Source organism: Rattus norvegicus, chromosome 8 (genome assembly GCF_021556685.1).
Source record: "Rattus norvegicus strain SHRSP/BbbUtx chromosome 8, alternate assembly SHRSP_T2T, whole genome shotgun sequence".
NCBI lineage: Eukaryota > Metazoa > Chordata > Mammalia > Rodentia > Muridae > Rattus > Rattus norvegicus.
In genome coordinates, this window is record NC_141541.1 from 130864984 (window position 1) to 130886866 (window position 21883).

At 44.5% G+C, this 21883-nt stretch overlaps 1 protein-coding gene across 2 annotated transcripts in view; it reads left to right on the forward strand.

Annotated features, from left to right (window-relative positions):
• The window catches only part of Limd1 (LIM domain containing 1), a 46263-nt gene extending 26950 nt beyond the window's left edge, over positions 1 to 19313 (forward strand). The window contains exons 4-9 of one of the 2 annotated variants that reach the window (XM_087562548.1): positions 8734 to 8801; positions 9483 to 9545; positions 14869 to 14999; positions 15443 to 15494; positions 16035 to 16103; positions 17012 to 19313. In XM_087562548.1, coding sequence (XP_087418674.1) covers positions 8734 to 8801; positions 9483 to 9545; positions 14869 to 14999; positions 15443 to 15494; positions 16035 to 16103; positions 17012 to 17149 — 521 coding nt within the window. In that variant the 3' untranslated portion in view covers positions 17150 to 19313. 2 annotated transcript variants of the gene reach the window in all.
• The last annotated feature ends 2570 nt before the right edge of the window (positions 19314 to 21883 follow it).

Sequence of the window (21883 nt, forward strand, 5' to 3'; positions counted from 1 at the left end):
TAGAAAGTGCTCAAGTCATATTGTAAACTAGAAGGGAAAAATCTTACCATGTATGTGGCAGACAGCAGAAGGGCTAAGGTTGGATGTGGCCATGAGACTCAGCATCCAGGAACAAGGAGTGCTTTCAGGGCTCTGAACAGCCTGGGAGTATGGCAAATACAATTCCTGGACACAGGCCATAGACCCTTCCCAGTGGCTAGAGCAAAGCCATTCCACATCAACAACACTCCCTGTAGTGGTCACTGTCCAGCCTTGTGCCACGTGGACACCGAGAAGGAAGTAGCGATGTAGAGCATATAGAAAAAGAGGAAAATAGTGGTGGGTATAATTATTTTCCTCAGGTAGATTTCATTTAAGGAAACTTAAGGTCACTAAGGGGCCTGGCATTGGTAACTTATGACAGTAGCCTAACAGGAGCTGGTATGGTGCTGTCTGCCAGGATCCTTAATTTCATCTTTTTATATCTATCTATCTGTCTGTCTGTCTATCTATCTGTCTATCTATCATCTATCATCTATCTACTATCCACTAAGGAGTCCAGGGGCTAGGTAATGCCTAGTGACTTTCCTGGAGAGAGACAAGGACAGAGAAAGGTAACTCCAGGCAAGGCCCAAATGCTTCTACCTTCTATGTTTCTGCCCTGGACCTTGGTTTGCTACGCTTCATGGCTGACACCTGTTATCCCACCACTCATATGGCTGAGGCAGGAAGACAGAGTTCTAGGCTAGCTGAGCTAGAATAACATGCTATCTCCAACAGTAACAATGAAAAAAATGGTATTTTTCCCTGTCTTACCTTGTGGTTAGCAGTGTGCTTTAAGAGCTGACCTACTCTGCACAGAGCTGTTTGAAGAGGCAGATCAGACTGATTTTGTGGTGATGGAGCAGTCAACCTCTGAGTCACAGGAGACGTCAAGTCCATGGAATGAACTCGTTCAAGATCTAGAACTGAGCTAACTTAAGTTTTTAAAGGCAGGATCTTACTATAAGCCCACACTGGGCTTGAATTGAATTTGTTATGTGAAGCCATCCTCAAAGCTGTGGCAGTCCTTCTGTCTGCACTCCTTCTGTCTCAGCCTCCCGAATGTTAGGACTGTAGATGTGGACCACCACACTTGTCTCAGAACCAAGTTGTTCTGAAGATTTATTCATGTATTAGTTTTGTGCATGTGCGTGCGTGTGTGTCTGAGAGAGAGAGAGAGAGAGAGAGAGAGAGAGAGAGAGAGAGAGAGCGCGCGAGAGCACATATATGTGTGGGTACATGTACCTGTGCATGTATGGAGGCCAGAGAGGATATCAGATCCTTTGGAGCTGTGGTTAACAGGCCATTGTGAACTACCTGGCTTGTTATGTGGGCTCTGGGTTCTGAACTCTGGTCCTCATGATTGTATAGCAAGGAACTTTAAGCACTAAGCTGTCACAGCCCAGAACTGAACTTTTCATGTTACTTTATTTTAATTACATTTATATGTAAATGCTCCCATGTGTCTGTTAGCGGCTGTTGACAGCACAGACAAACTGATCTAGCTGACCACTATTTCCTTTTGATGAGAAACTCATCTCCTTGCTGGGAAACCTTTGCATTTTTTCACCCATCAAGAAAACATTTGTAGTGAAGTCTTAGCCAATGGCCAACTACTTTTTTAGACTTTGTTATATCATCCCTATTTCTAGAAGAAGAGAGTGCGGTTACTGGAAGCCTCGTCTTACTAGTCAGATTAAATGACTGGCCTCTGGGTGGCACCCTCATACTGTCCCTGTCACTCATCCACAGTGATTTCATCTGTCGGGGTCCTTACTGGGAGCCCAACTCTCCTACCCCCAGCACTGAGGAAAATGTCCTTAGCAAAGGCCACTTGAAGAAGTAGGATTAGGAATCATTTTGTGTGACAATATAGATGTCGTACAACCGTGATCTCAGTGGCCATCAATTACTTGGAATACACTTTGAACCATTAAAGTTTCTTTAGTTAAATTCACATGTAGATAACCACACATGGCAATATCTATGTGCTCCTCTGTCATGTTCCATACTCTGAGAATTCTTATGGAGCAGAAATGGAAAGAGATTGTGTATTGTGAAGAGACTTTTGACTTTGCCCTAGGAAGACCTCGTTGGATTCTCAACTCTAATAACTCCAGCCTTTAAGGTTGACTTCTTTAGTATTTATTTAATCCCCCAGGAAAGGAAGACTCAATGAAAAATAAAGTAAGTTAGGCTCAAATTCCTAAAGTGGAAGGTTGCATTATTACAAGATTAATGAAATAACCCGTGCTACCTACTTCCTGACACTCATGCCAGTTTGGGGCTCTCCTTGGGATGGAGTGCCTCAGTCTGTCCTACTCTTGCCTGGATTTAGCACCACCTAGTGGTAGCTCTGTGCTCAGCTGTGAGCATCTGTAGTCCTGGATCTCTCGGTGAGTTTTTCTAGCCTGCTCTGGAGTAACTGAGCCTGGATCAAGCATTCTTTGCTTTCCTGCTCTCCAGACTGGCTGCTTGGTGTTTCCTGGCTTGCTCCCTTCGTGCCTCCTTTCTTTAAACAGGTAGCAGTTTAGCTTGCCTCTAGGTCTGAGTTAGAGACAGTTTTGCTCTATCCAAGTATGTGCTATTAGAGAATTCTGATTACACTTACCTATGACAAAATGTAACAAGGTTTCATTTACCTTTACAGTGTGTAAAGGTTTCTGTAAATAGTGAAAGCTTCATTTGCATTCACTGAGGAATGGAGAATATAGGCTTGTGTCCTATAAAAATTAGGACTGTGGGGTGGCCTAAAGAAGCTGCTGGTTGCCTTCAGAATCAGATGAAGCTGTCCACTTACTACCTGGATGAGCCTAGGATTCCTCATTTATGATGTTTTTGATGGGATTATATCTCAGCAGTAGAGCACTTGCCTGTGATACAAAGCTCTGGGCTCCATACCATTACTGGGGAAGCATATGTTTTTATGGGAAGAAAGGAAACCCCCAGAGTTGAGAGGGTTTTTGAGATTTCATTTAAATCACAGGAATAGTCAATTCTGGTGTTTATGCTCTGTTCAAGGATAGTGACAGACACATGCTCTATTTCTGCTCTTTTCAGGGATAGTGATAGTCACGTGCTCTATTTCTGCTCTGCTCAGTGATAGTGACAGACATGTGCTCTATTTCTGCTCTGCTCAGTGATAGTGACAGACACGTGCTCTATTTCTGCTCTTTTCAGGGATAGTGATAGTCACGTGGTCTGTTTCTGCTCTTTTCAGGGATAGTGACAGACACGTGCTCTATTTCTGCCCTGTTCAGTGATGGTGATAGACACGTGCTCTATTTCTGCTCTGTTCAGGGATAGTGACAGACATGTGCTCTATTTCTGCTCTGTTCAGGGATAGTGATAGTTACGTGCTCTATTTCTGCTCTGCTCAGTGATGGTGATAGACACATGCTCTATTTCTGCTTTGCTCAGTGATGGTGATAGTCACGTGCTCTATTTCTCTATATTCACTCTAGTGAATCATTTCCCCAATCTCAGAACTGGAGAAGGAGATGACTTTTAGGAGAAATGACTGTTAAGTTCCTTGAAAGGCAGGTGACAAGACAGACTCAGCAGTGGACATGTGCAACAAGGCTGAAAATTCTTCCTTTAAAGACTCAAAGCCCAGGCTAAAAAGGTGTGTCAGGGGTTAGGAGTACTCAGTGCTCTTCCTACCTGAGTTCAGTCTTAGCACCCATGTTGGACAGCTCACAAGTGCCTGCACCTTCAGTTCTAGGGGATCTACATATGACATACATACACATACATGTACACATGAATTTAAAAAAAACCAAAATTTTAAACATTAGAAAGACACGTACCAAGGCCCCAGGACATGAAGAACAATTGGCATATGGTATTCTTACTCTGACAAGATGAAACAAGTAAATTTGAAGACTGTATACAGTTTCTAACCTGAAGCGAGGACTGAGGCTCAAGTTCTTTGGTGAAGACCCATTTCCACCCTCTTGGGTCTCTGGGGAGGGGGTTGCTTAATGTTTAAACTGAGAATAGAGAAAAACCAGACATGTCCTCCGAGCTCCTCCCTGAGCCTTCCTGTCTGGGCACAAGACTTCTCAGCTCAGGGCTGGCAGCAAGAACAGTTGCCTAGCCAACCTGTGGTTTTAAAGAGAGCAGTACTTAATATCCATGACCATCCAAGGCTGTGTAGTGAGTTCAGGACCAACCTGGGGTCCATGGCAAGATCTGGTCTTAAAAAAGGAATCATAGTATCACCTACTTGTTATTAAGCATTTGGTGAAGAATAGGAAAGAAGAAAAAGGCAAACCTGCCTCTATTCTACAGAGGCTGTGCATGTACATACATACACGTGCATGTACACATGAATTTAAAAAAATAAAACAAATCTTTAAACATTAGAAAGACTGTACCAAGACTCACCAAAGACTGTCTTCTTTACATGGGTGAGAATAAATCTTACTTTTTCCCTTTTCATTTATATTATTTTTTAAAAAAATTAATAACATAGCCTCTTAAAAGCTAAGTAAGTATTTTTCTATTATACATACTTTTAAAAAACAAAAAAGTGTACAAAGTGGAAAATGAAATTTTTAACTCCATTTGTCAAGTATGTTAGAAGAACATAAAGTACAAAGTGGCTTTCACCTTACATTTCCACACTGCTGGCCACTGTCCCCTTCCACCCTGTTATGTGCCAGTGGGGTGTGACATACTTACCAAAATGGAATTGTGCCAGGAATACACATGCCCAGCTTGCTTTCTTCACTCACTCATGTGTTCTGACTCTCTTTTTATAGCATAAGCGTTTTCTGGCACCATTAAAACATTATTTGTGCGGTATTTTAAAAAACTATGTAACAGTTCATCAGTTAGATGCACTCTGTTTTATGTAATCGCTTCTTTGAGTAAATATTTATTTTTTTATTCTGTCCCAAAGCCAAGTCAGCCTCCTGAAGTTAAGATAAACATCTTAAAAGTTTCCTTTCCAGGAAGACTTTGCAACTTTACTCCTAGCTTAGGAAACTATGCAGTGACAGGGATAGTAAACACGTCACAGTCCTTGGTGATGTTACACATGATCAGCCTCTACCTCCATTGTGTTTGTTTGCACGCTAGGAGGTTTAATACTTTTGCATAGTAATGGTCTTTGTAGGTTTTAGAGTAGAGCTATTCTTCCCCCATCTGTATGGGTGTTGGGCCAAATGCTTTATGTGTACCACCTTCATGCTTGGTGCACTTGGAGGCCAGAAGAGGCCGTTAGATCCTCTGAATCAGAGTTATTGCTCTCTGTGAACTGGCATATGAGTCCTGGGAGTGGAACCTAGGTCCTTTCTAAGAGTATCAAGTTCTCTTAACTGCTGAGTATAAATAGAATCTCTTATAAGCATCACTTTCAATAAAAGGGCTATGAGCTGAGGCAGCATTAGAAGGTGGACCATCTGGCAGAGAGAGAGAGAGACAGAGACAGAGGGGGAAAGAGAGAGAGTGAGAGAGAGAGACAGAGACAGACAGAGAGACAGAGACAGAGAGAGACAGTGACAAAGACAGAGAGAGACAGAGACAGAGAGACAGAGACAGACAGAGAGACAGAGAGAGACAGAGACAGAGAGAGACAGAGACACAGAGAGACAGAGACACAGAGAGACAGTGACAGAGACAGACAGAAACACACAGAGCTGGGGGGGGGTGTCTGGGAAAGATTCACACTGAACTCTGGAGAAGACAGTTGCATAAACCAGAGAAGAGGTAACCTGCCATGTGGCACTCATAGAATGGAATAAACAGGATCTATACGTTGTGGGCTAGTTGAGAAATAAGCCCTAGCTTCTGACCTAGGCAGTTATTCATAATAATTTAACTTCAGAGTCCTACCTAATACTGGAAACAAAGTGGCTGGGTAGAAATTTCATGGTTACAGCAGGGCCATCTCCCCAGCTTCTCTACTCCTAGTAAAACCAAGCATTGGTGTCCAGCTCAGGTTCTTTCTCACGTCCTAGACCAGACTCCTGGAAACAGAGCTGGTGTTTGTTGCAGATGGAATGAAGTCCCATTTCCTGGTGGCAGCACCCTTGCTCCCTCTAGTGCTCTACCTTTAACTACAGCTCCTGTGATCTTTGTTCCATCTCTAACTGGTTCATCCTCTGGGAAGTCTGAGGACAAATCAGGGAAATTTGGGTGCTCCATAGATGAGATTGGACCAGGACTCAGTGATCAGTGTGTGACTTGATCAAAGGACAAGTGTCAAACTCTGGACATGTTTAACTAATGTTCAGTTAATGATGTGGATAGACCCAGTGTTTTAATGTGGGTCAGTGAATACCATTGAATATTGATCTAGGTTCTTCTTTGGTTTACCAGTTCTTCTATCTCCAGGGCGTTGAAGATGCTTCTGTTTTCTGGAGACCATGCCATATTTTTGCACATGGATTTTAGTAACTATGGCTCCTGACAGATGATTCCTAGGGTGGTTACTTCTTTGAATACTCCTCCGGTGGTCACCCAATTTAGTAAAATTTCTTTTGTTGCTAGGTATGTTGGTCCACACCTTTAGTCCCAGCACCTTGGGAAGCAGAGGCTGGCAATCTCTGAGTATAAATAGAATCTCTTATAAGCATCACTTTCAATAAAAAGGCTATGAGCTGAGGCAGGATTAGAAGGTGGACCATCTGGCAGAGAGATTTCTCAGAGTTGGAGACCAACCTTGTCTACAAACTAAGTTTCAGGCTAGCCAGGGCTGCATGGTGTGACCTTTTCTTGAAACATACTTTTCCCTTTTTTGCTGTTGTTGTGATTTTGTTTTTTAAGATTTTACTGGGTAGCTCAGACTAAATTTGAACTCCAGATCCTTCTGCCTCTGCCTCATGTGTTGTTAAATATTTTTAACCCCAGTCTGGGGTTTTTTATCCCGTCTTTTGACTATTTAGTTCCTTGATAGAAGGTGCACACCACCTTTAGATTTATAACAAGCCTCCGTCAGCACAAGAGCTGGGCAGATATCCATCCTCTATGTTGTTATGCCTATCTCCCAGCCAATAATCTAGGCTGCTCTTAACTCCAGTTAGCCAGCCCACATGGCCATTATTTTAAGATTCTTACCCCATGGTGTCTTCTCCTTTTTCCTCACCTTCTTTTCTCTCCTTGAGGTCTCTCCTACCCCAAGCTAACCAAGACACCCCCCAACCCCCCACCCTTGCCTATCTCTCTTCTGCCTGACTATAGGCTGTAGGCATCTTTATTCACCAATCAGGGATAACTTGGGAGGCAAGGTTACATAGTGCCTTGGCTTTGGGGGCCAGTATTTAGCATTACAATATAAGCAAAAAAAACCAAACCTTAATATCCAGAGTGCTGGAATTACAGGTATGCTTCACTGTACCTAACCAGATTTACTACTCTGCTAATTTATGAAATGAAGATAGAATTTTATGTGGTTCTAATTTACCTAACCTTGATTACAGGTAGAATTGACATCTTTTATGTAATAGGTATTAGATTGCTATTAGTAACAAGATTATTGTGAAGATGATGTAACAGGCTGCTGCTTCTCCTTGGAACTCACGATCCTCCTTCCTTGGCCTTTTCAGTGCTGGGATGACAGGCCTGTGCCACCGTGCTTTGTCACGTTGGTGATTTTGGTGTCAGGGTAGGTCCTTGGTCCCAGGGTCTTGTTCATTAGGCTTTTTGGGACTCCAGGGGACTGTGGGTTGTCTGCAGTTGGATACCAGAAGTACATGGAGTTCTCAGCACTGTAGAGCCTCACCTGTATGCCCAATAGAGGTGCTGTGTTTGAACTTGCCCAAGCTTATGTCCTGGCTCTACACACATTGTGACTAAAGACATTGATTGAGGATGTTTTTCTTTTCTTTTTTTTTTTAAAAGATTTATTTTTATTTATTTATGTATGTGAGTACACTGTAGCCGTCTTCAGACACACCAGAAGAGGGCATCAGATCTCATTACAGATGGTTGTGAGCCACCATGTGGTTGCTGGGATTTGAACTCAGGACCTCTGGAAGAGCAGTCAGTGCTCTTAACCGCTGAGCCATCTCTCCGAGGATGTTTTTCTTTTCTCTCTTTTCTTTGTCCTTTGTTTCCTTTTCTTCGTTTCTTGTGTGTGTGTGTGTGTGTGTGTGTGTGTGTGTGTATGTGTGTGTGGTTTTTGAGACAGTGTTTCTCTCAAACCCTCAAACTCTCAGAGATCACCTGCCTCTGCGTACTGAGTGCTGGGCCTAACTTCATGTTCCATGTGAGAATGTTTCTAATCAGTGTTTCGGCCATTTAAAATCAGAAGTCTAATCTAAGAGTTCATGCTTTGAAGTCCCATATTCCAGACCTCACCATTTACATCAAGAAAAAATTCAACACATCCTTCCCTTGTGGCTTTCTGTAGTTACTATTTTATAGCATTCTGGTAGGTTGTCATGGGTGACTGTCCTTAGTGCCACAGGAGAGACTGCTGCCAGTGCCCTGTGCTGCTGTGTGCCTCCTCTAGCCTGTCACTAAGGTGCACAGACATTTTTCTAAGCAGTGGGCTCTAACTTGTGGTGATCCTTTTGGCTTTGCCTTCAAATGCTAGGATTATAGGTGCCTAGCACCACACCCATCTAATATTCTTTAATAAAAAACTCTCGTTCACAGTTGATATTTCCTATGTGTGGTTAGAGTTAGAGCCTCTTTCTTTAAAGCTATCTTATTAAATATTAACTTTTTTCCTTTTACCCCACCTTCCTGTTTTTACTTCAGGCAGGAAGTTAAGAGGAAAGGCCTTCTATTTTGTCAATGGCAAAGTATTCTGTGAGGAAGACTTTTTGGTGAGTATTATCACACAGACTGTGTAGGGTGAGGGTGGCTTAGGGCAGGAGCCTGAGAAGTCCAGATGGCAGGAGATGGTTTCTCTGCACTTCTGGTACTGATAGCAGAGGGCCATTCCGTCCTCAGGCCCTGCCTGAGTAATCTGAGTCCTGAAGCAGAAGACAAACCACAGGCCTTATTCATGTATACATGTGCCGCTTTCCCAACCCGTGTGTGTGTGTGTGTGTGTGTGTGTGTGTGTGTGTGTGTGTGTGTGTGCATGCGTGTCAGTGCTCATGTGTGTGTCAGCACACGTGTGTACACGCATGAACCCCACACACACACATGCACGCACACACATGCACGCACACAGGCACACAGATTCCAGGTCCCAGCTCTGTCTCAAACTTAGTATATCTGAGGTGGGGCCCATAAACTTACTTTTGTCTCAAGTTTCCAAGTGATTCCAAGGATCTTGTCTTTGGGAATCTTAGAGATGAGGAATTAAAGCCTCTCTGTGTCACAAGAGTTTAACATGGCGAGGGGCCCAGATACAGCTGCTAGGATGGGGGCCCCTGGACTACCCTGGACTCAGCACACAGTTTCACACCCTGAGGGGAATCACAGGCTTCTCAGGAATCCCTCCTTCCCTCTGCAGCTGGGGAGGTGGCTGACTCATCTTTCTTGTCTCTCCTCAACAGTACTCTGGCTTTCAGCAGTCTGCGGACAGATGTTTTCTTTGTGGACACCTGATTATGGACATGGTAAGTGAGCACTGGTGATCGAGCCCTGGGAAGGAGGCTAGAAAGACGTTAATAATTGAACACAATGTTCTCTTTCTGGTTCTGGTCACTGCTGGTTTTATTTAAAGAAGTCCTTTCCTGGTGCAGCCAGTTCCTCTCTAATAGACGCTTTTGTTGGCTTGGACCAATGCGATTTTAACCATGCACACAGCCGTGATTCAGCTCACACTGGCCTACATCTGGTTTCTCTGTGATCATTGGCTTTCCCGATGAGGTGCTAGGGGCAGCCTATTTTACTTGCAGAGGTCTCAGTCACTTGGGAGTCAGGTACAGTCAGATGAATGTGGTTGGTTTTTTTCTTCCAGCACAAGTTGTCCCTAAGAAAGCACCTGGCATTCATACGGACAGGGCCTAGGCTTTCCTATCCCATTTTATGCTAGGCCACTGGTTCTTCTAGGTTGTCTGAGTCTCAATTTTTGTTTCATAAGTGAGAATAATGTTCTCTGTGGAATCGGTGCTGAGGTCAACAAATTGTTTACAATTGGAAACTGGTAAAGTGAAAAACCAGAAACAGAAATGTAAGAGCAAGGGGTAGAGCTCAGTGTCAGAATATAAGAGTTAGGAGCATAACTCTGTCAACATGCTTGCCTAGCATGTATGTGCTCTATCCTTAATACTGGGAGGAACAAAGAATGGTCCTCATAGCTGGGTTTCTCAGAGGCTGGGTCCTTGTGTTGTTTCCTAGGAGCCACTTCCTGTTAGATGAGTTTTGTTTCATTCACTGAGCTCATCTTCACTTAAAGAACGTCTGAAGGGGCAGGAAAAGTTAATCCAAAGATCTGGGCCTGAGTGAATGGAGGGTTCCTCTGAGGAGTTCAGCAGCTTATAGAAGCTCCTTTCTTGGGCTGGGAAGAAACACAGTGGCCCATTGCTTGCAGAGCATGCTGAAGGCTCTGAGTTCAATCCAGTGGCAGCAAAAAGAAAACAGTCCTTAATATGTCAATCATGGTAAATGGTTAGTGAGCTGGAAACATTCATTCCATTTTGTGTTAATGCAGTGATCTCATTCTGGAGAGGGGAACTACCAATCATGATCATTTTTATTATTTTCTTTCATCTTTTTGTTAAGAAATAACTCAGAATAAAAGGCACAAGTCCTACTGATGAGTGAAGTTTTCCTTGTGCACCTACCCATGTAATCACATTCCAACTTAAAATGTAAGACATTGTTGAAGCCCAGAAAGTCCCTTTGTTTCCTCCTCTGAGATCCTTTCTCACAGAGGCCATAGCAGCTCCAGGCTCCATTGCTACCCTTTGTTTGCTGGTTTCAGAACATCACACAAGTGGAATTGTAGAACCTAGACTCTTAAGATACTCCTTTCCTCACTTAAAAATATGAGCTGGGTGGGGGTGGTGCACGCCTTTAATACCAGCACTTGGGAGGCAGAAGCAGGTAAATCTCTGAATTCAAAGCCAGCCTGGTCTACACAGTGAATTCTACTATAGCCAGGCTACACAGAGAAACCTGTCTCACGCAAGCAAACAACAAATAAAAACCAAAGAAAGAAAAAGAAGAAAAGAAACTGTCATTATATGATTTACATGCTTTGTTCACTATATAAGTAGTTCCATTGTTTTTGTTTCTAAGTAGATTTCATAGTAGATTTTGTTGTATAGTATATGAATTAGAGTGTTTGCCATTTTTGAACTACTTATGCACAGAGCTTCTGCTATTTCAGAGTATTCTTGTGCATGTGGTTTTTGTTTTTCCCTTTCTTTTGCTTTGTTTTGAGGTGGTCTCATGTAGCCCAGGCTGATCTCAAACTTGCCAAATGACTGAAATTACCTTAAACTTATGGTTTTCCTGCCTTTACCTCTGAAGGCTAGGACTACAGATACTCATCACCACTGGTTACATGTTGCTTGGTATGTTTATATATATATATATATATATATATATATATATATATATATATATATATATATTTAATTTTTTAAATATTTATTTATTATATATAAGTACACTGTAGCTGTCTTCAGACACACTAAAAGAGGGCATCAGATCTTATTACAGATGGTTGTGAGCTACCACGTGGTTGCTGGGATTTGAACTCAGGACCTCTGGAAGAGCAGTGCTCTTACCACTGAGTCATCTCTCCAGCCCTGTTTTAATTTTTTGAAATTGAAGAATGTTTAATTCTTTGCTATGTGGACCAAGATGACCTCAGACTTAGAGAGATACACCTGCCTCTGAGTCCTGAGATTAAAGGCAGGTTCCATCATGCCTGGCCTGGTACTGGGTGTTGAACTTTGGGCCTCTGGATGCTAGGCAAGCACTCTACCAACTGAGCTACATTCTCAGCCCTTGTACATGTCTTTGATAAATGTGCTTTCTTCCTGGTTATACACTAACATTTATAAAGCAACTGTGAACAGAACTCTCCCTGTTTATGTGGAGTCCCTGCTACCATTTAGGCCTTGTATACAACAGAGCTTAGCCCTGGAACAGCTGTAGCCTCATTACTAGCCAAAGCTTCCCTGAGTGTCTTAATTAATTAATTAGCTAATTAATTAATTCTATTGTTGTGAATAGATACCATTACTAAGCAAGCTTATAGAAGAAACAGTTTACTATGGCTCACCAGAGGGTGAATTCATGATTATCTTAGCAAGGAACATGGCAGGCAGGCATGGTACTGGAGCAGTAACTAAGATTTACATCCTTGTTCAAAAGTAGGAGGCAGAGAGAGCTAACTGGGAATGACCTGAGCTTTTGAATCCTCAAAGACCACATCTAATCCTTCTAAATAGTTCCACCACTAGGGATCAAGCATTCATATATGTGCCTATGGGACCCATTCTCATTCAGACTACCACACTGAAGAGTGTGTGTGTGTTTGTGTGTGTGTGTGTGTGTGTGTGTGTGTAGACAGGCAAGAGCCATACCCCTCTACCTGTCTAAGAGTGACTCCTAGCTTTAAGACAGAACTCTCATCTGCTGCCAAAAATTCCAATACAGAGTCCTTTAAAAAGACATTTAAAATTTTTTTTTACTTCTTAAACTTATGTGTATCTCTGTGTTAGTATGTGTACATGTATGTGAGTGACCACAGAGGCTAGAGGGTATCAGAACCCCTGGAGCTGGAGTTACAGGTAGATAGTGAGTCACCAGATGCCAGTGCTGGAAACCGAACCAGCCCTTGTCTTAACTGATGCACCATCTCTCTTGCCCCAGAAAGACTCTTGCAGACACCACTTAGCTCTGTAGCAGATCCCCAGCCATCCAACTCTGTATAAACTGTCTGAAAACACCGTGTTAGTAAAGGGGTATGTTCTGAAATAGATCCTGTTCCTCAATGCCAGAATGTTAGAAGCTAGCCAGGATGTAGCAAAGTGCATCTTCTTTTCATTTGACTGAAGGCAGTGAGAATTAAGCTAATCTAAGGATTTGCCTTTGAGAGGAAGTGCATTCCAGTTACCAAGTAGACTTTTGGAAGCCCTGCAGTTGTTCCTCTTCTTTGGCCCTTTGCCAAAGGGGTTTTAGGGGTAGTAAAGCCCAGTGGGTAATGAGGAAGTCTGAGATCCAAGGTGGGATAGCAGACTAGTTCTCCTGTGATCCCTGGCTGGGATGTGTGGTACCAGTTATCTAGTCAGACGTCCAGTGGAAGGACCTGGGTTGTAGCACATCTCTTCCAGTCTTACAGTGTCCTGCAGAACTTGCCTAAGTTTCAGGTCCCCCTCCTTAGGCCTGTTTGAAGGCTTTCTGCATGGCTTAATACCAGCTGTTGATGACTGCTCTGTGTGTTCCCTGCAGTCTGGTATTGGGTACTCCTGTACATGGTGATGTCATAGTTCTGTTATTTTTGCTGTTTCATGGCCCAGGTAATTGCAGAGGTAAATCTCCCACTGAATTACCAAATATGCTTTTAGCTACAAATTACAGAAATCTCTCGACTCTAATAGCATGCATCGGGTCATCCTAAAACAACAGGCGCTAGACATTACGCCTGGTGATTCTGGATGAGGAGGTCTGGGGTGGGGTCTGAGAACGCTCACTTCTTACCAAGCTCTCAGGTAGTGCTAAGGTTGCACATTCAGGGATCACACTTTGAGAATAGGACTTTACAGCCATTCCCAGTGAGTTCTGTTACTGACAATGACCTCACCAAGGATTTGCTTTCCTTCCTGTCTCCCTCCTTCCTTTCTTCTATTTTTTCTTTCTCTTCCCCTCCCTCCCTTTCTCCTCCCCTCTCCTCCCCCCTCCTTTCCTCTCTCCTCCCCCCTCCTTTCCCCTCTCCTCCCCTCCTTCCTCTCCTCTCAATCCCTTCTCTTCTTCCCTTCTGTCCTTTCTCTCAGTACCTTCCCTCTCCCTTCCCCTTTCCGCTTGCTCCCTACCCCTCCCCTCCCCTCTCCTCCCTTCCCCCTCTCCTATCTCTTCATTTCTGTTTGCCTCCTCTCTTTCCTCTGTGTCTTGGTTGTTTCTGTTTTGGATGGTGGTTCAAGTTATCACATCCAAATCAAATGACACTGAGAGAAAGGAGGCCTTTGGGGCTTTTCCTGAGTTGTGTTTTTAAAAAGAAGGACAACAAAGGGACTTCGTCTGTCACGCTTGGATTTGATTGATCAGGGCTCCAGCCAGCCTCTAGGTTGTCACACTGCAGAATTTAAGCTGCATGGAAGGGTACCTCGAGTCAATGTGGAGGCTTTGTCCAAGTTCTCCTAGCTCCATCTGGAATTTTCTTTCTTCTTTTAAAAATTAAATTACTTATTTATTTTATATATGTGAGTACACTGTAGCTGTCTTCAGACACACCAGAACGTGGCATCAGATCCCATTACAGATGGTCTCCAGCCATCAAGTGGTTATTGGGAATTGACCTGTGGGAGAGCAGTCAGTGCTCTTAACCTCTGAGCCATCTCTCCAACCCTGGAATTTTCTTTCATTTTTCCATATACTTACTGCATTCCATAGCAGGGGTGGATTCTTTTATGACCAGCTTTAACTGGTTTATTGCTGTTTCCCAATGTTCGGGTCCCAGGACAGGCTTAGCCCTACCTAGCATTGCTTCTTAGGAAAGAACAAGTTCCCTGCTATGAGGGAGGGATCAGACAGGAGTCTCTTATTTCCTCCAGTCAGCACTGAGAGTCTGCATAGGTTCCTCTTTGATCCTCTTCTGTCAAGCAGGCCAGCCCCCTCTTAGCCTTTGTCCATGGCAAGCTGTGGGCTAGGTGGAGTCTGTGCTATGGTACAGCTGTGCATTGGGCTCCTTAATCAACGTGTTCCTCTTTCTCCATGTCTCTCTTCCTTCCTTTCATCTCTGAGTTGTTTCCTTTGTGTCTTCAGATCCTACAGGCCCTAGGGAAGTCCTATCACCCTGGCTGTTTCCGCTGCGTCATCTGCAATGAGTGTCTAGATGGGGTTCCTTTCACCGTGGACTCTGAGAACAAGATCTACTGTGTCCGAGATTATCACAAGTAAGGGGAGAGGAAGGGAGTAGATGGTAACCTGTACACAGGCCCACTGAGCTCAGCAGAATGGAAAGTATGCAGAAACTGGTTTGAAATATGTTTGGTGGTAAAGCAGAACACAGAATGGTAATCAGAGGATTCAACAAGCCTGTAGCCCCAGCTTTACCCAACTTCACCAGGCGCCAAGTCAGGCTTAGCCTACCACTCTGTCAGACCAGCCCCGGTAGCTGTGCAGGAAGCAAACAACCAGCTTCCCCTTTATTCCTAAGGGAGCAAGAGGCAGCCAGATGCTCCTGTAGCAGCCAGGAGGAGTGTTACTATTCCAAAGAGTGAGCCTAGCTCCATATTACCTGAGTGCTGGCCATGAGGGCTTCCTGGCAGGTCCGGGTTACCGTTTATTCTCTGGTTACAACACAGTGTGCGCTGTGTTCCCTTTGTTTCTCCTACAGGGTGCTGGCCCCCAAGTGTGCAGCCTGTGGCCTTCCCATTCTTCCACCAGAGGTAAGATGCTTTTCTGGTTCTGCTCATAGGTCTTCAAAAGACTGGACTGTCTCCCTTGAGTCACTCAGACGATCTCTGACCTGTTCTTAGACCTTTCAGCATACTCCTCCAATGCCCAGTACTGTCCCTTTCTCCTGGCTGGCTTCCTAACCCCAGGTGTTTCTTGTGCCTGTTTGTCTGGATAGCCGGGCCAAACTCTTTTAATGAACAGAGGGACAGAAAACTTGTCTTTTCTTTGGCTTTAAAAAAATAAATATCCCTGAAACCCTGCCTCAGTAAATTAAATAGAGTGAAGGAAGAAGACACTAAACATAAACTTCTGGTCTTCACAGGCATGTGCACACAAGTGTGTGCTTGTGCAATGCAATCACTAATAAATACTTATGTAAACAATCAAATTCAATTAAGTTAAAAGAAATGTCCCCATTGGAAGACCACTATTACCCTACAATCTCTTCCCACCCCGTTGCTTTGTCAGTAGTATTCCATGAACTTACAACTGGCCTCTTTGCATGTCTTGCTTTTTTTTATTTGTCCCAGGGCTCAGATGAGACCATCAGAGTTGTGTCCATGGACCGAGACTACCATGTAGAGTGCTACCACTGTGAGGTAGGTCCCTTCCTGCCCAGCCCTAAAGCCTACCTTGCAAAGACCTCCTGGGTCATGGAACTGAAGTGGTCACCAAGATCAATCTGAAGTCTGTCTGGGGGCGTGATAACAGATGCATGTTAGGAAGTTCTATGCATTACAAATTCAAACTGAAGAAGTTCTGATGCTTGGAATTGCTACCCTGAAGTTACAGAGCTCAGAGGACTGTATGTAGTGTGGGGTTCAAGGTTACACTGTCACTCACATGTATGATGAGGATGGGGGGAAGAGATGTCTTTCCTCCTGGGTGCAGAATGTTCCATCAGAAACTTCTGTCTGAACTGAGCCCTGGAAATTGTGGAGAAACCCCTTTTGGAAATAGGTACATCAATTGGTGGGTATTAAGGTGAGGGGGTAGGGTGGGGCTTCTCTGACCTGTGGGATATCCTACATTGAAAAAAACTGTAAGTGCCTCATGACTGTCAGAAAAGCCAGAGGTCATAGCTGTACCAATCTTCAAGGTAGGAGGATCAAAAGTTCAAGGTCATCCTTGACTGCAGAGCATATCTAGCCTGGGCTACATGAGACATCATCTCAAAAGATGGGGGATGTGTGGGATTAATTAACCAGCCTAAAAGATGCATAGTATTATCATCTCAACCTGTAGTCCATAAAAACTACTCGTTGATAGTTTGCCATCTTCTTTGGGTCTTCTGTCTTGGAAGCCTGGTGTGTGTTTGTTCTGAAGCTTCATCTCAGTTCCAGCCAATCGCATTTGCAGAGCTCCATGGTGGCAGGTAGCCACTGGCTCTTTCTCCAGACAGGAGCTGCCTACAGCTGTCCTTTGGTGACTGGGACTGGGTGGACCGTGGTTTCACATCACTCTTGCAGTCTGCTTTGTTTTCATGGAACACTCTTCCTCCTTTCAGGACTGTGGTCTGGAGCTCAATGATGAGGATGGTCACCGCTGCTATCCACTGGAGGACCACCTGTTCTGTCACTCCTGCCATGTCAAGAGACTGGAGAAAGGACCCTCACCTGCATCCCTCCACCAGCACCACTTCTAGCAAAGAGACAGTGGGGATGTGGGGCCAGCCTGCCCAGGGAGGTGTCTGTGTAGCACTTCTGAGCTTCCCCACAGCTGGGGCACAGGAAGAGGAGGGACAGGAAGTTGAGTTCCTGTGTGTGTGAAGGGTATCATTCTTTTAACCACAGCAGTGTGCACTCCCCATCCTGTCCGTGTGTTTTCCAAGTGCTTTTCTCTATTGCCACACTCTCGCCAAATCACTCAGGAAGATGCTCCAGCTTGCACATGACACAAGATGGGGTCTGTGTAACTGGACACATCCTACTCCCTGGAAACAGGTTTTCAGATTGTGTTGGGCATATTCCACAGTGTCCCTAAAGAGAAACAATGGTGGAGGTGAGCAGGAGAATGCCTGCACCCAGATAACCCTCACACAGCCTGTGCTGTGACTTCACAGTTCTGTCCACTTCAGAGCTTTAGTTCTTCTGAGGATGCTTCAAACCCTTAACTGCATTACAGCAGGAAAGAAGTACTGCATATATTTGCTTTGTACCTTGGAGTTTGCTTGGTGAAAGAGAGCCAAGCTTAGACATCTGGGAGGCTGGGTCTCCCTGCTGTGCCTCTGCAGTTCCTGCTGCACCTAAGGCAGTGGAGCTGGGGCAGAGGCCTGCCCTGCCCTGCCCTGCCCTGCCCTGTCCTATATAGCTAGCTCAGAGAGAACTGGTGCAGGCACCAGGCTTCTTGTCCATGCTTGGTGCTGTGTTTTCATTGCTTCCTCCAGTCTGTGACATTGGAGTTGCTTCCTCAAGGCGAGTCTGAGGATCTCATGCCCTCAGATCCCTGTCAAAGGTTGGGAATCCTAGTCCATATCCTGGGAGAGAGCTCCTTCCAGAAGGAAAGTGTTGTGTGTGAGATCTCAAAGCTAGCACCAGAGGGAGTGCCTGAGCTTGTTTCACAGGCATCTCTCTCGGCCACCTCTCAGCACAGACATTCGTTTGGTTTGATGAAACCAATATAAGGTACACTGCTTTAGTCTGGTTTTTATTCCTTTGTTATTTCTCTCTACCTTTTCCCACACACAAAACATACCTCACAGATAGTTTTCACCAATCACAGATCAGAGAGGAATTCATCCATCATATGGAGACTGTTGGTGTATCAGCAGTGGCCAGCTCCAACTCTTCACTACAGCTGAGCAGTACAGCTGCAGCACGAGGCCTTCTGAGAGAAGAAGCAACTGAAATCAACTCTCTGCCTCGTGTGCCTCTGCATTACTGGTCCTGGGGTAGCCAGGCTAAGAGGGAGACCACATGCTGACAACATTAGGACCACCTCCGAGGTGGATCTGTGGGCATACCTGTCCTCCCAACATTTGAGAAGTTGAAGTTTGTGAAGTAGAAGTTTAAGGCTGTCCTCAAATACATGAGGCCATGACCTCACTCAGAAAAACTTAAAAGAGAAAGAAAAAAAAACCCACCCAGAACTGAAGAACATAATTAACTTTGCCTATCACTTCCTGAGGCCACAGGTCAGTGTCTCCTTGAACGTTCAAATGGGTAAAACTGGAAAAACAGAGTGAAATGGGTTTCCATCTGCTGTTTCATCTTCAGGGAGTGCCCCATGACTTGTGTCAGGAACACTGCAGTGTCTCACGTCAGCAGTCAGGCTGGGTACCCAGCAGCTAGCTTGGGTGCTGAAGCACGGTCCGTAGAGCCCCTGCCACATGTGAATGTGGACTCTTGACTAGGCCCAGCTACACCTGTAGGTTATTGCAGTCCTACTGGCCGCCATTGTCTGTCCTTTGGCCAGATGTTACTTGTTTCCTGTTCTAGACAGAGAGCGCCCCTTAAATAAAAGCGATGAATATATAGGGCCACAGAGGTAGACCCTGAGACTAGCCCTGGTTTTTCTCTTCTAGATAGCGAGGTTGGCTTTGGCAAGGCTGGCAGGGAAAGGAAATGAGACAATATGTCTTTGCCTTCATTGAGGTTCTGGTATAGTCTAATTTTGATTCAAGATGATTGATGAAAATTGCATTGGAATTAGTGTCAGAAATAGATGAGATTTTTTTGCAAATTGAATAATTTAAAATCTGTGATTAATTTTTAAATGAAATTCCTGATTGAGGCGGTTCAGATGTGTTTTCAAATACTATATTTTATATTATCAAAAAAGCAATAAAGGAATTTGCAATTTTCCCAGAAGCCCCAGGACTGTCTTCATTGCTTGCTGGAGAAGGCACCAGTAGGGATCTCATATTCTTTGTTTCTCTCAGGCCTGTGCACTAAACCATGAAGATATATCCACTTATCTGGGATTTTAAATGCTCTATAAATTTTGGCCAGATAGAGCTGTAAGGAGGTTATACTTATAGGTAAGTAGGAAGGGAACACCGTGAATTGGTAGGGAGGCTGTGCTTTGTGTTTGAAAGGGCAAATAGCTTTTTAAAGATCTCTGTACAACTCTTGTACCTTGGATAAAAACAAGGAGATGAGGCAGTCCCACATCCAGGACTCGTCTCTGTCGTCACGCTCCTTATTCTGACCCCTAGGTTTCAGAAGACCTTTCAGCCTTAACAGAGTCACTGGCTTCCTGTTAAGTATGACAAGACTTTACATTCTCCTTGCTAGTGCCTAAGTGAACTCCTCTCAGCTGAGTCCTGTGAGGGGCCAATGTTGAATCCCAGGTGGCTGGCAGAAAAATCAATGTTTTGAAACTTTCAGTATGGCCATGGTTTTGTATGGCCTTAAATCACACAAAATATGAAACAGGATTGTAAAGACTCAGGATTCACAATCCTTTGCAGGCATTACACACTGTTCCAAGTACCCTTTCTCACTCAGTGAGAGTGCGGTCTACCAGTTAGATCCCTTGCAAAGAACAGTGTGGGTGGGACTTGCCTTCAAACTCTGGTTGCAGAATACACTTGTAAAAACTCTCAGGTGGAGAGAGTTCTGTCAGTAAAGTGCTTGCATGAGGACTTGAGTTCAGTTCTCGTAATCCATGTAAGAATGCTGGATACAGTGGTGTAGGAAAGTGGGGGAGGGCATGTGACATACTGGTAGACTAGCTTCCTGAGAAGAAAAAAGTTCTGATATGAAGTTGTTTCAGTTAGGGTTTTACTGCTGTGAACAGACACTATGACATAGGCAACTCTTATAAGGACAACATTTTAATTGGGGATGGCTTATGGGTTCAGAGTTCAGTCTATTATCGTCAAGGGAAGAACATGGCAGGCATGGTACAGGAGGAGCTGAGAGTCCTGCATCTTCATCTGAAGGCTGCTCATGGAAGACTGGCTTCCAGGAAGCTAGGATGAGGGTCTTAACGCCCACACCCACAGTGACACACCCACTCCACAAGGCCACACTAATAGTGCCACTCCCTGGGCCAGCATATAGGAACCATCACAGAAGTGTATGCTGGTTTCCATCTCATAAACGCTTCTGCCACTGTCAATATCACTCTACCATTATGACACCCTGGAACTTGGAATGGGGAGTGGTATCATCATCAAATCCAACCACCTTCAGGCATTTGAACACCTTGGAGCCAAGACAGTGGAAGAAACCGTTTAGCCCCATGATTGAAACAGTAGCGACAGTGACTGTGTCTCTCCATCAGGCCTTATCCTGCACACCCTATGTTCTTTATTATTCTTCTTGTAGACAACTAAGGCATGGAATGGGAAGTAACCGTCCAAGATGAGTGGCCAGTAAACAGCAGGAACAAGACCAGGCCCATTCCAGACAGCCATCCAGAGAGAGGTCTTGACCCCTCTTGCTGCTGGAGATTGTCATCTTCTATGGTATTGTTCATTAAGGCCTGTCCATAAAACCTCATCATGAGGCTGTGAGGAGGACCTAGTCACTGCTCTCTGTTGGGGTTTGTATTGGTTTCTATTCAAATAAAATACTGTACAACCCACATGTATTATAGTTCTCCTACCTTAGGTTACCTTTCAGAGTGGTTAGGGAAGAAGCTCTGCCTTCAGTGTCCCTTTTCTCATTGCTGTGACAGAAAGCTTGGCAAGAGAAGCTTAAGGGAGGAGAGGTTTCTTTGGGTTCATGGTTTCAAGGGACGTAGAGAAGGCGTGATGATCAGTGACTCAGTAGCAGTAGAAGCACAAGGCAGAAGCCCTTTGCATCCTGGCCACCAGAAAGCAGTGTTAGGGAAGAACCTTCAAGGCCTGCCCCCAAGGACCCACTTCCATTAGCTAGATCACAGCCCCACTGGTTCCACAACTTCCCGCCCAAACAGTGCCACCTACTGGGGACCAAGTGTTCAAACAAGTTTTTCCGGCTCTTGGGGCTTTCATATTTGTGGCTGGGGTTGTACCACTCTGAGCCTCCTCCTTGTGAATGAATGACTTTTGGGATTACATTTGGGTGTGTCCATGTAATCTAGAATAATCTCCCTATCTCTGGATCCTTAATCTGAAATCTCCTTTTGCTTTGCATAATAACATAATCATAGATCCTGGGTATTAGGACATTTTGGAAGGGACCATTCTTCAGCCTCCTTTGGATTAAGTCAAGTTCCTTTGGGGGAGGGTTGCTGGGGGAGAGATGAAGTAGTATCCATGGGATGACATTTCTTCAGGCAGTGCTAAAAGTGAGGTTCCTGAAGTTGAGTGGGTAGGCACATGTACCGTGTGTTGAAAAAGGTCAGGGAGCATATACTGAAGGTCTCACTCAGAAGGGCTCGATCTGTGGTATTTACTAGAGAAGAGCAGGTAATGTGGTTTCCCACAAGTGTGCCAGATAGTCTAAGG